The sequence below is a fragment of the Misgurnus anguillicaudatus genome, chromosome 3 (assembly GCF_027580225.2).
Source record: "Misgurnus anguillicaudatus chromosome 3, ASM2758022v2, whole genome shotgun sequence".
Lineage (NCBI taxonomy): Eukaryota > Metazoa > Chordata > Actinopteri > Cypriniformes > Cobitidae > Misgurnus > Misgurnus anguillicaudatus.
In genome coordinates, this window is record NC_073339.2 from 11110185 (window position 1) to 11123538 (window position 13354).

General features: G+C 37.3%; 1 protein-coding gene across 2 annotated transcripts in view; it reads left to right on the top strand.

Moving 5' to 3' along the window:
• neurl1aa (neuralized E3 ubiquitin protein ligase 1Aa) overlaps positions 1–13354 on the top strand; it is a 94658-nt gene that overhangs the window by 51892 nt on the left and 29412 nt on the right. For both annotated transcript variants that reach the window (XM_055204572.2, XM_055204573.2), the window contains exons 2-3: positions 1959–2200; positions 7469–7790. In XM_055204572.2, coding sequence (XP_055060547.1) covers positions 1959–2200; positions 7469–7790 — 564 coding nt within the window. The remainder of the gene's footprint in view (positions 1–1958; positions 2201–7468; positions 7791–13354) is intronic.

Below are 13354 nucleotides of genomic sequence, written 5' to 3' on the forward strand. Positions count from 1 at the left end.
TACATAAATAGATGGGACGATTACCGGTTTCACATTTAACATTTAACCACGATAAAATGTCCTGACGGTTAGTATTATCGTTTAAAATTTAATTATCATTACAACCGTGTTTGATTACCGTGATTTTGAAAACTTGCTGTAAATCCTGTCTAGCCAGAATCAGTTTGACGCAGGCGTGCACATGCAACATAGTTTTTTGCACAAGAAGGCATTTAAGGGATAATGTATTGTATTCATTCAGGGTAAACTTATTAGACCGATTTATTTATTTTTTTACCAAATAAATAATTTCATGGACATGAAATATTAAATTGTGATTTTCAAAATAAAACTTGTTCAAATGTTTTCAGTGTGTGTATCAGTTCATTTTGAACATTTCCAAATCATTTGAACAAAACCATGATAATATATATATATATATATATATATATATATATATATATATATATATATATATATATATATATATATATATATATATATATATATATATATATATATATATATATATTAGTATACAGACCCTGGACCACAAAATCGATCATAAGTCACACAGGTAACAATTCGCACAGGTAGCAATAGCACTGTATGGGTCAAAATTTATTCCAAAAATCATTAAGTACAGATCATGTTCCATGAAAAACTTAGTAAATTTGCGACCCTGAATATATAAAAAAATATTAGTAATATGTCTTGCTAAGGACTTCATTTGGAAAGGCCATTTTCTCAATATTTTTCAGCTAGCTGTATCTATTTCAAATAGCCCAAATATTGTCCTATCCTAACAAACCATACATCAATAGAAAGCGTATTTATTCAATAAAATTTAAATACTTTGACCCTTTTTTTTGTCGAGAGTCACATATGGTATATCCAAGATGGTTGAAACCACTTAAAAGGAAAAGTTACAGTAAAGTTCACTTTTCGATGCTTAAGTATTAAGTTTTTGTTTTGAGTTGTGTTTGGGTCAAATAGTTGAATTGGTAAAGCATTGCATTAGCAGCTCATGGGTTCGATTTATAGGACACATACATACTGATCAAATGTTTACATTAAAATGCACTGTAAATCTCTTTGGATAAAAGCACCGTCTACCAAAGGTAAAGTGTAATGTGCAGTAAATAGATACTATGCAGTATTGTAACTAACTTTTTTGTAATTCATTTAATTATATTGATACTAATTAAATGTTTGTTCCCATTACTGAGAAATGATCTGTAACTGCATTTTCTGGTATGACGTGTTGGGTGTGTGGGGTGGTTATGCAGAAGGGTGTATAATTAATGAAAAACTATTCTAAAAAAAATTTGTGGTCTGTTGGTGTGTCAGTTCATTCATTTTGTTGCAGCAAACTGGGCCACTGTTACAACCTTGATAATGACCCAGTAATGAGTATAAACATTTAATTAGTAGCAATATAATTATAAGTAAATTAGAAAGAAGTTAGTTACATAATACTACATAGTTTATATTTACAGCACCTTATACTTTACCTTTGGTAGATGCTGTAATTCAAAGCGGTTGAGAATGCATTTTAAGGGCCATTAGCATGCTGTGCTTTAGGACTGAAACTGTTGGGCAAATTGAATCGGATATATACTGTACTGTATGTGGATTAAAATCACTTTGTCTAATAAAAATGTGGTAAACATAAACTAGTCCGAAATGGGGTCAGTCGACTGAAGCTATTAAATGCGGTTCATTGATTTGAAAGTAAGTGCAGGCTTTAGTTATATTGAGGCTCAGGTTTTAAGCACAATTACTGTAGGGAGAAAACAATCACAACTGTGGTTTATAGCTGTGTTAGCTATTAAGTCAACTTTTTTCTACAAACTAAGTATTCAGCTAAAAAAGCACCTGAAGGGATTAGGTCACCGTGGAGTCTGTATAAAGATACATTTTAAAATCTCTATATTGGTAGATCATGATTTAATAAGATCTCTCTCTCTTTTTTCCAGACTCTTTCGGTGGACCATTCCCCTCAACCATTCACAGGTGTCACCACAAACCCAAGCGCTGTCTGGCCCTGCATTCGTGCGGAGGTGTACCGGTGAGCCCCCTTCTGTTCCACCCCAATGCTAAAGGCTCTCAGATCGTCATGGATCTGGCGCAGAAAAGCGTCAAACGGCAGGCCAGCTTCTGCAACGCCATCACGTTCAGCAATCGACCCATTGCTCTGTATGAGCAGGTCCGCTTAAAGGTAAGCACAGGCGATACCGGAGCCGGTTGAATGTGCTAGTGTAAGCAGCCCAAAGGAAATGGGTTTAAAGCCATACACACTGATGATAAAATACTTTGTCATGGACTGTAAGTCAGTTAAAGCGTCTGCCAAAATGCATAAATGTAATGTAGTAAATGTTTGGGAATTGTGGGATATACAGAGGGAGTGTGGAATGCTGAAATGTTTTATGGGGAGACGATACACACAAGCGGATGCTAATACTTCTGAAGGTATGAGGAAGAGACACTTTTTTGCATGCATGGGTTTCTTTAAATGTCTACGTTTATGGCTTAGGGAACATAATCAAATTAAACTACATTTCAAACTCGAAGTAGTAATATTAGTGCCGAATAGCGTATACACTTGTATATACATACACCGTACATTCATAGAGTTTGCATAATTTGATAAAATGACCGAAAGCACTGGAAAACATTGATGTTTACCTTCATTTTAGCAAGATTTCATGTATTAATAGCCTTATTTATAGCTCATAAGGTGCTTTTAGCGGCATCTAGCCGTGAGACTGTGAATTGAAACGCGTAGTGAAGCTACTGTACGGTAGCCGCCACAGGACAAACATGTCGTGAGACAACATAGTAACAAAGCCCACTCTATTGAGCAGTTTGTCCGTTTAGGGCTACATGACGACGCAAACTTTTGACTTCCATGTAAGGGAACGCGCGGTGTATGTAGATAAAAACTCGTACTAGTACTCCTTTGAACCGATTCGTCTGAATGAACGGTTGAAACAACAGATCTGTCCAACACTGATAATATAGATAATTTATTATAGCATGCTAAAAATGCCATTTTGTAGGTGTGAGCAAAAATGTGCTGTTTTTGGGTTTGTCCTTTTAAAGGAAAACACCACCGTATTTCAATATTTTACTATGTTCTTACCTTAACTTAGACAAATAAATACATATCTATCTTTATTCAATGCGTGCACTTGATCTTTGTGCAGCGCGTCGTGAGTGTGTTGGCATTTGGCCTGGCCCCATTCATTCCTTGGGATCCAAACAGGGAAGCCACCAAACACGTCCATGTTTTCCCTATTTGAAGACTCTTACATGAGTAGTCACACGAGTAAGTATGGTGACACAAAACAAAACCTGGCGATAAAAAATGAGAACTATATTGTATGGCGGAAGAGCACTTACTTTGACCTCGGGCGCCCGAGGTTGATGTGCTGTAAACAAAGTGCTCTTCCGCCATACAATATAGTTCTCATTTTTTATTTGTTTAAAAAAATCACCATGTTTTATTTTTGTAACTACTCATGTAACAGTCTTTAAATAGGGAAAACATGGAAGTGTGTAGTGGCTTCTAAATTCATCCCTGTCTGGATCCTAAGGAATGAATGGGGCTAGGCTAAATGCTAACACATTCACAACGCGCTGTACAAAGATTTAGTGCATGCATTGAAAAAGGTATGTATTAATTCATCTAAGTTGAGGTAAGAACAAAGTAAAATATTGAAAAACGGTGGTGTTTTCCTTTAAATGCAAATAAGATGATCTCTGCCACGGTTAAATAGTGCAGATTAAGGGGCAATATTATCCCCTTCTGACATCACAAGGGGAGCCAGATTTCAATGACCTATTTTTTTCACATGCTTACAAAGAATGGTTTACCAAAACTAAGTTACTGGATTGTTTTTTTACACATTTTCTAGGTTGATAGAAGCACTGGGACCCAATTATAACACTTAAACATGGAAAAAGTCAGATTTTCATGCTATGTCCCCTTTAAGACTAAAACTCCAAGACAAGGATGAAACAATTTTTAAAATTTAAATAATAAGTCAGACTGTTAATGCAGTAAGAATGCAAAACAAACACTCCTGCACCAGGCCATGAGCCTTAATCTTGCCTAACCAGTTACTCAACCAATATAGACGTTTGTGTGTGTACTTTCTAAACCAGTTTCTCTCTTAATATCTTGATATTCTCAGGAGCGTAGGGTCGCTTCCACATAACTCACTATGTTCCTGACATGTTTGTAGATCTCATTCCTATAGTCCAGGCAGTTGTTACTGCAAGTCAAATAAAACAGAGCTCCTCTACTCCAAACACACTACACTACTACCTCCTGCACCCCCTGAATCCCTCCTTATGTTTAACCATTGCACGACCATTAGAAAACATACCCTCTGCTCACGGCTTTTCAACTCAGATGAGAGTTTAATAAGCTTTAAAAGAATCTCATCCAAGTTTCAATGAGTTTTTAAACTTGTTTCCAGTTTTGTTATTCATGCTTTATTTTCATCTTTATGCATCACTGTAAATATTTCAGAGAATGCTTAAAGAGCTGCTTAAATAAGTGGCACACAGCGGAACTTTTTGGCCACTAGGGGGCGCTGGACATGTAATTTTCACGCCTAGCGCCCCTAGAGGCCACAAGCTCCGCAGCACTGTCGCAAAGGAAAAGAACTGGCCAACCTTAAAACTAAACTAAAAACTAAACCTTTAAAACGCTAAACGATCAACATTTTGAGGCATCAGGGAGAAACGCAGTCATGTTACAACTTTCTGATGAGGAACTCGTCGTGGCAGAAGCCATTTCTCAATCTGAAGGTCGCAGCCTCCGGTTGTCGGATTTCTAAGCTGCATACGTCATCAAGACTAGGGATGCACCGAAATGAAAATTCTTGGCCGAAACCGAAAACCGAAAAAGAGGAAACCAAGGCCGAAAGCCGAAACACCGAAATAAATTATGCCAATTATTAGTACTACCATTGCACTTATGGTATTTTTGTGTGTAATAGAAATGGAGTCAACACACACAATTTGAGAAGAAAATTAAGCCAAACAGCATGTGGCATTAACAAACCCAACTTTAGTTATATAGGCTATCTGCCTCACATCTGGAAAAACTGGTGAGTAGGCTACTTGTGACACATCAGGTTGTTAAAAGTTAAACTGTTTGTTTAATGAATCCTTTGGTGCTTGTTTGCCATGCAGTATATACATTTAAAAACTGAGATGTGCTAGTTGTGGTTTTGTTTAACGTTAATGTTATGCTGATAAAAATGATGGCATTTTAATGCACGTTAAAACCCCGAATGGATCAAAGGCTCAGTCAAATATGAATATCTTCTTTATTTAGTCTGACATGTTTTTGTTTAGAAAGAAAATCATATTTAGCCTACCTTCTCCGGTGAAACCCGTTTTTCTCATTAATGCCAGCTGCAGAAAAAACTCTGCTCTGTTGTTATCCAGTGAGAACAACAAACGGATCTAACAAATATATCTGAATTTAATATTATGTTACAAATAACGCAAGCTGGCTTGATACATTATTGCAGAGGGTGCAAAGTTACGAGCTTAATTTAACAACACTTCACAAAACGGAGCTATTGTTTGCTGTTACGGCATTTGCAGTTATCGGGTTCGTTATAACCATATCCACAGATAAAATACATGTTCTCCGTTTCGCTTTCCATGTGTGTCTCGTGTCGTTTTAACAACAAAATAAACTAGGCTATATAAGGAAGCTAACAAATCTCTCATGATGCACGCTGATGCGGCGGCGGCGAAGCACGTCTAACACCCGGCATTAAAACTCTAAACACTTAAATGAGTCTGCAATCTGAATTACCAAAACAATCAGAAATACATACATATTAATTTTCATGTATATTTTATATTAAAGATTAAATGAGCAGTAGCCGTAATGCTGCGGTGGCGGATTAAAAACATTTGAATAGGCTATCATTTTTTCCCCATTCTAATTATTATTGCTGATCGAATATTTGACCATTCGTGCACATCCCTAATTTTAAAAGCAATCATGTCTGTTATTCTGGATGTTAATCTGAACGAATGTTTAGTCGGAGCTTGTGAAAACAGTACACAAATGCCCAGAGAAAATCCGCGGGTTTGGACACAAACATTACGGTCGTGGGCGGGAGTGGAACTCACAGGTTGCGGAGGTCCTGGTCAGAAATTCGGCGGACGCGGGTTTGAGAGAAATTTAGTCCACACCGCAGATATGTTACTTCAGACAAGCACGTGCAGGTCGCGGTTTCTGTTTGCGTCATCACATTATTTCGGCCGTATTTTTTCGGTGATAAAAGTCTTTCGGCCGAAAACCGAAAATCCACTTTTGGGCCATTTTCGGCCGAAAATTTTCGGTGGCCGAATATTCGGTGCATCCCTAATCAAGACTGTCTTATTTCAGAATATTAACAATTATAAAGTTGACTATTATACTTAGTAAATCGTAAATTGTTGCAGTATGCTTATGACTTGCAAATGTAATGCTCAGTTTACCTTAATAAACCAGGCTTGATGACCTTTGCAGCCTGCATATTTGACCTCCGGAGGCTGCAGCCTTCCAATTAAGAAACGACCAGAAGTATTTCCTTGCCTTTTTCGAAACAAATATTGTTGCATCGTCTCTCTCTCTCTCCCTGCGCAATGCCGCTTGTTTTTACTCTCTTTTGTGTGAAAATTGTCGCTCTAAATCCAAGTAAACCGATGTGTTTAGGTCTGCCGCTTTGTAATATGTCACACGAGTGACAGCGGAACGCAGCAAATGAGGAAGAGAAAAGAGAGAAACGCTCGGATCTGATTGGTGAATGAATAGTGTTTGGTTTTACACTGTTTGAGTTTGAGCAAGTTTGACTGACTGCTACAGCATCCTGGATTGTAATGTAAATACCATAGACAGTAAAAGAAAGGTAAATACGTGAACACGTGAATGCAGCATCTGAATACAGAGAACTATATGCAAGATAATCGCCGTCATTTATAAAGAAGATCGCATTTATGTATGAATCAAGATCGTGAGTTTATATAAAAAATTGCCTTAGAGGGGAATCAAACCCGGGTTGCCCATGTCATTGGTACGTGACACAAACACGGTGCCACAGAATCACAATAAAAGTTGCTCTCTACACTCCTTAAGTAGCCTCCAGCAAAATTCACGTAAAAAAAAAATTGTGTGGAGGAAGTGACGTATGCCGTAAAGCAGTCGAATTTTGTAGTTTTTTTGTGCTCTGGTTACTTCCCGAAACCCTAAGTTTTAAAGTACGAGTAAAAGCGATACAGACCCCGTCAGGCTATGGTAGACATGTCATTCAACCTATTTAAAGTTAATGTACTATCACAAGGGTCTTGAAAATGTACATGGTGTCGCTTTAAAATACTAAATTCCAACTCTCAAAAATACACAAAGCATTCTTTGATACACTGTTTTAGATTATGAAGAGCCCTAAATGATATCTCTATTCCTCTCTAGATCACTAAAAAACAGTGCTGTTGGAGTGGAGCTCTCCGCCTGGGCTTCACTTCCAAAGACCCGTCTCGAATCAACCCCGACAGCCTGCCCAAATACGCCTGCCCTGACCTAGTGTCGCAGAGCGGCTTCTGGGCGAAAGCTCTGCCGGAGGAGTTTGCGAACGAAGGAAACCTCATTTCATTCTGGGTGGACAAGAAGGGGAGAGTGTTTTATCGCATCAATGACTCCAGCCCCATGTTGTTCTTCAGTGGCGTGAGGACCACAGAGCCGCTGTGGGCTCTCATCGATGTGTATGGTCTGACAAGAGGAGTACAGCTGCTGGGTGAGTGACATCTGAATTGCAAAAGTACTTTCTTAAAGGAGTAGTTTAACCAAATATGATGAACATAGTTTATGTAAACATACAAATCAAAACTTTGCGTGGAAGAAGGGTTAGCACATGTTCGCGGCAATCAAGCCGCCCAATTTGCGTTATTAGCATCGTCTCGCGCGAGTTTGCGTCTATTTGTGTCTTTGCATTGACTTAAAGTGCACCTATTTTATTTGCTTAAAAACAACGTTATTTTGTGTATTTGGTATTATACAATGTGTTTGCGTGGTTTATGGTTAAAAACACATTATTTTCCACATACCGTACATTTTTGTAGCTCCAGATTTCACTCTTTTCCTGAACAACGGCGTAACTTGCTGCTGAACCAACATAGCACGATGCATAGTTGGATAAACGAACTACCTTGTCACGACTGTTTCCCGAAAGCATAGTAACTTTGTCGCACATTCGTTGTTTGAACCATGTTGGTTTAACAACATAGATGATGATGTCACGTGGGAGGTGAAGTACTAATCAGTGCAAATCGATTTAATTTCAGATTATTACTGTAAATAACATATATTGCATCGGAAGACTGGTTTTGTTATCGTGATTTAGTTATCTGTTGTTTATTTTCAAGATATTCAATTAATGCGCAAGTCTCATACGTCACTCCTCCCAGGGATTCCCCAGGGTCTTAAAGCTCGTAGCTACACACATACGCAGTTTCAAATGCAGCTCTTTAATTCTGTTTACAAACCTAAAGACGTAAAATTAAATTTTAATAGATTTAGAATGATGGATATACATTGTACTACATGTACTACATTATAGTAACAAGGAACGATGCTTCTAACGACAGGAAAAGAGCTGTCGTTCAAACCACACAAGTTTGCGATGCAACTTGCGAATGTTCGTTTGAAACACCAAATCGTTGAACTTTGTCAGTAACGACGAAACGTACGTCAGTAGTTGGCTAACGATGCTTTCGGGAATCGCACCCCTGTACGTTCGGATTGGTCTGAATACCTCTGATGTCACCTGGAAATGTGATGCTTCTTACCATGTTCGAAATAATTCGGTTGCTAACGGGATTTAATTTATAAGCTGTAAGTCCGAAGCGGGAGGAATTATGATAATGTCGGTCTTGTCTACATCACCAATCCCAGAAAGTAAACGGTTGCCTACAATCCGTGTGTTTGTTGTAGTTAAAGAAAGGAGATTTACGTTGGAGACGATAACTTGCGTCATCGTTTACTTTGGGGTTTGTACCTTTTGCATATGATTAACATGTACTGATACACACTTATACACCAAAGGAAATGTAAAAATGTGAGTTGGACAATAGGTGCTCTTTAATCTACTTGCGCAAATGGTTGGTGTTTGTGCCCCATAAAAAAGCTCAAAATATGAATAATTTTCTCTAAAACACATATATTAACCCACATGATGGTTATATACTGTACAGTAATATAATAAATATTTAATATTATTTGTTTGCTCACAACTGCAGAAACTAAGTCATATACATCTACAGCCGCATAACGGTAAATAAATTATAAAATAATTTTCATATTTGCGCCAACAATTTTTTTATACAAATTCCTGGTGGGTTTATAACCACTACCCACAATTACTTCCAAAAACTTTCATTTTTTTTGTTTATGATGTGCATGATCCAGAATAGCTCCTGGTCTAAATATACGCAGTAAATCATCTCAGCTCATACATAAAGGGATACCGCACACCCCGCTTTGAAGTACCGACGTATGTGCGTGTGTCTGATTGGGGGTGTTGGTGCGTTGGGTGAAGGGGTGAGGCATTCACATCTCACACGCATATATGTGTACCAGGCTGTAATGCTGTCATCCCCCAGGTTAAATATAGAAGCAGGTCACACACACCAGAGATAGCTCCATTTATCCTAATTGAGCTCCGTGGCAATTGAGGGTAGTCTCCCCATCTGCTATCTGTCTGCTGTGTGGGATGCATTTCGTTACATGCGGCGGTGCGTACGCGAGTCATTTTATCTGTGCTTCTGCCTCACAACGTCCAGCGTTGACATACACCACTGAATCTGTGTTGTTCGACAGTCCAGTGCCACGCAGGAACTAAAGAATGCATGCATATGCTTATGTGTGTGCGCACATGTCCAGTCATTTTTCCTTTTTTTTCCTCACGGTGGGTCGGTCTGTGCTTATGCAATATTTTCTTTTCTAAGAAAGGATTGTGAGTGCATAGAGCCTGCAGCATATGATCAAAAGAGCTCTTATACTGGATTTCAATCAAACATTACTTCTGGAGTGGTTATGCTACAAGGACATTTAAGTCTTTGGTTCCCTTTGACATGTGACGTGTAATGCCTCAATTTACAGGATGTTGTACTGTGTGATAATGGTGAATAAAGCCAATGCTAAAATCATGATGCCACTATGGTTCCATAAAGAACCTTTAACTCTTTCCCCGCCATTGACGAGTTATCTCATCAATTAAAGGGACAGTAAGTAGGGTTTTAAGTGTTTTATTAATCAAAATCAATGTCTTTATTCATAAATATGTCCTTGCTGGTGTCAAATGACCTCTGCCAGTGAGTGATCCGACTTTTTTTTGTAAACTTAGAATTTCTTCTCTTTACTTACAATGAACGAGTAAGTCCAAGGAGGCTTCCATGTCGTTCCGCCGTATTGATAAACTATAATAGCAGAAAGGGACAAAAAGCACTAGCATACCAACGCGCTTCCCCAGCTGAAACGGACAAGGAGATCAGTGAGTAAATAACGGCTACCGTAGTTGCAACACGCATTTGGAAAAGCGAAGCCCTAGAGAGCACTATTCGTTTGAATGCAAAATACAATTTCACCACTAGATGGGAGTAAATCCTACTTATTGTCGCTTAAAGAGAAAACATTTGCATAAAAAAACGTGTTCCTGATGAAATTTTATGTTAATCTGCAATACCGATTATCCACTAGATGGCAAACTTACCCAATTTATAAAAAAACTGAAGCAAAAACGATATTACGTACTAATTTTAAACTCTGTGTATGTTTGGATAATCGTTTAAAATCTGATCTCTAACAAATATTCTTCATAAAAATGCAATTTAATAAAAAATATTTTTACTCATATTTAAGAGTTTATAAGCAGAGAAAAAATATAAATAGGATGAAACCTTTTTCTCGTTTTGTTTGTTTGTTTATTATTTGTTTGAAAGCAGAGGGTCTGTTCTTTTTTATTTGAAATATTTGTATGTTTATATATTTTTAGAAGAAAATTTTCCTGGAAGGCATTTTGTGAACTTTTGTGAAAAATGCTGGCGGGCAACTTTTCAAAAAATGGCGGGGAATGAGTTAACATCTGATGACCTTTTCCTGCTTATACGTAGCAGCCTACTCTTCATATTTACTTCATTTGGTCTTTTAATATTGCAGTCCTTATGCATTAATTCATGTTCAGTGTTTTATGTAAGGGATAATGTATAGGCAGACAATTGTTATCGCAGGAATAAGCCCAGACAGTGACACTGAAGGGCCTTATTTCATGATAACAACTGGCTGCCTGTACATAATCCTGCTTATTACCTCATCAGTAAGGTAAGAAACATTAAATATTGATTTTAAATATTTTATTAGCTAATGTTTACTGAATGTTTATTAGCTAATGTTTACAGATCTTCCGCGAGGAAAACTCATTTACTGTTGGTTTTAAAGGTGTAGCGGAGGATTTTCTCGAATTTTAGAAAAGAACCGCATTCTCCACTTTTTAAAAAAATGCAATTGTGCAACACTCCTGATTGACAACTAGGAGGACCAATAGTCTTGATGATCCACCCGGAAAAAGAAAATCCTCCGCAATACCTTTAAAGGCGCTCTAAGCGAATCTGTGCGACGTCACTTTTTTATGTTTAAACTGTTTTCAAACAACGGAGCGTAGCTAACTCCTCCCCCTCCCATCCATGCTTTCATGAACGCGCCCAACCCCCACCCCCAAATCCTTCTTGTCGTTTATTGGCTGGAACACTTTGTTATGGTTTCTGTTTGTAGGTTTGGCCACTGTGTTTTTATTGCAGTTTGTGGAGCCTGGGCTGTCTACAGAGATCGCGTTTTTTTACAGTTTGATCAGTGGACAGGCAGCAAGCAGAAGGAGATGTTTGCTCTATGTAACAAAAAATTTTTATGGTCTAAAACGCGTAAATTAGCTTAGAGCACCTTTAAGATAAGACTTTCAAATTTCACAAACACACTATTTTGTTTAATAATTTGTAAATATGATGTCATATATGTTATTAAAATACATATTTATATTTAATTTTGTGTAATATTAAACTGTACCTGTCAAAATGATTTGCAGCATCCGGGTTACCGCGCGTTATACTGTAAAAAATGTCTGTAGAAATTACCTTATAACTGGGTATTACTGGCAACTAGCTGCCAGTAACTTACAGTAGATTTTACATTTATGTTATGTACTGACAACAGTTTGTTCAAAGTTAAATGAACATGAAACATTTTCAGTCTTTATCTTCTACAGTAAGTTGCTGGCAACCAGCTGCATAATTACAGTAATTTTTTACAGTGATAGATTTGAGCGGTTGTTATCTGTGAATAACAAACCTGCAAATAGCCCAATGTGTTAATTTTGTAGTTTTATGAAAAATAGCCATTTTGGAGATTAAAGTTTTATAGATTAGAGACGTTAACTTCATATTAAAGTTTAGTTTTTCCTGTGCATAATTAATACAGCCTTGTTTAAGAAGAAAAAAACATTTGTGAATCTTTTATAGAATGAGGTTTAGAGATGAATTTCAGTGTTCTATGACTCATTTGTACAAACGCCATAAACTCTTGCTGGTAATTTTAGCTTTTCTTATCTTGGGAAACTGCGTTTCGAGTGCCCCGGGCTTAAACACACGTCAAAACTTTCTCATAGACATTTGACTTTGAAACGCACAAATACAGTGCACACATCTTGCGCAATAACAAACAAGCACACCCACTCTTATGACACAGCCTTTACTGTGAATTCATTTGAGGGTTGTCTACTTGAATAACATGCCTAGATTTATGACACACACTAACATGCCCTTAATTTGAATTTACGGTTGCCATGCATGCATATCGAGACAGCAGAGTCTTATCCAAGCTGTCATTTAATAAATCATTAAACACCACAACTTATGATTTATTAGACATTATTTTATGACTCCAAATAAACGAATCTATTCTGTCCTTCAAAGATTTAAACTTGACGCTTTAATTTATTATCCTTCAATTTTATTCTGGTCAATGAAATTTTAATTCCCTTCTGTGATGTATAAATGTCATATGCACTTTACACTTGCAGAATTGCACCTTACACTGTCAGAAAAAAATGGTCCCAAGCTGTCACTGGGGCAGTACCCTTTAAAAAGGTCCTAATATGTATCATATATGCATACATTTGGTAATATGTACCGTTGAGGTATACACTCTTTGCTACCAATATGTACCTTTGATGTACTAATATACACTATTGGTTATCAATATGTACCCCTGAGGTAGTAATTTAACCTCTTTAGGGTTTAAATGTGTATTTGA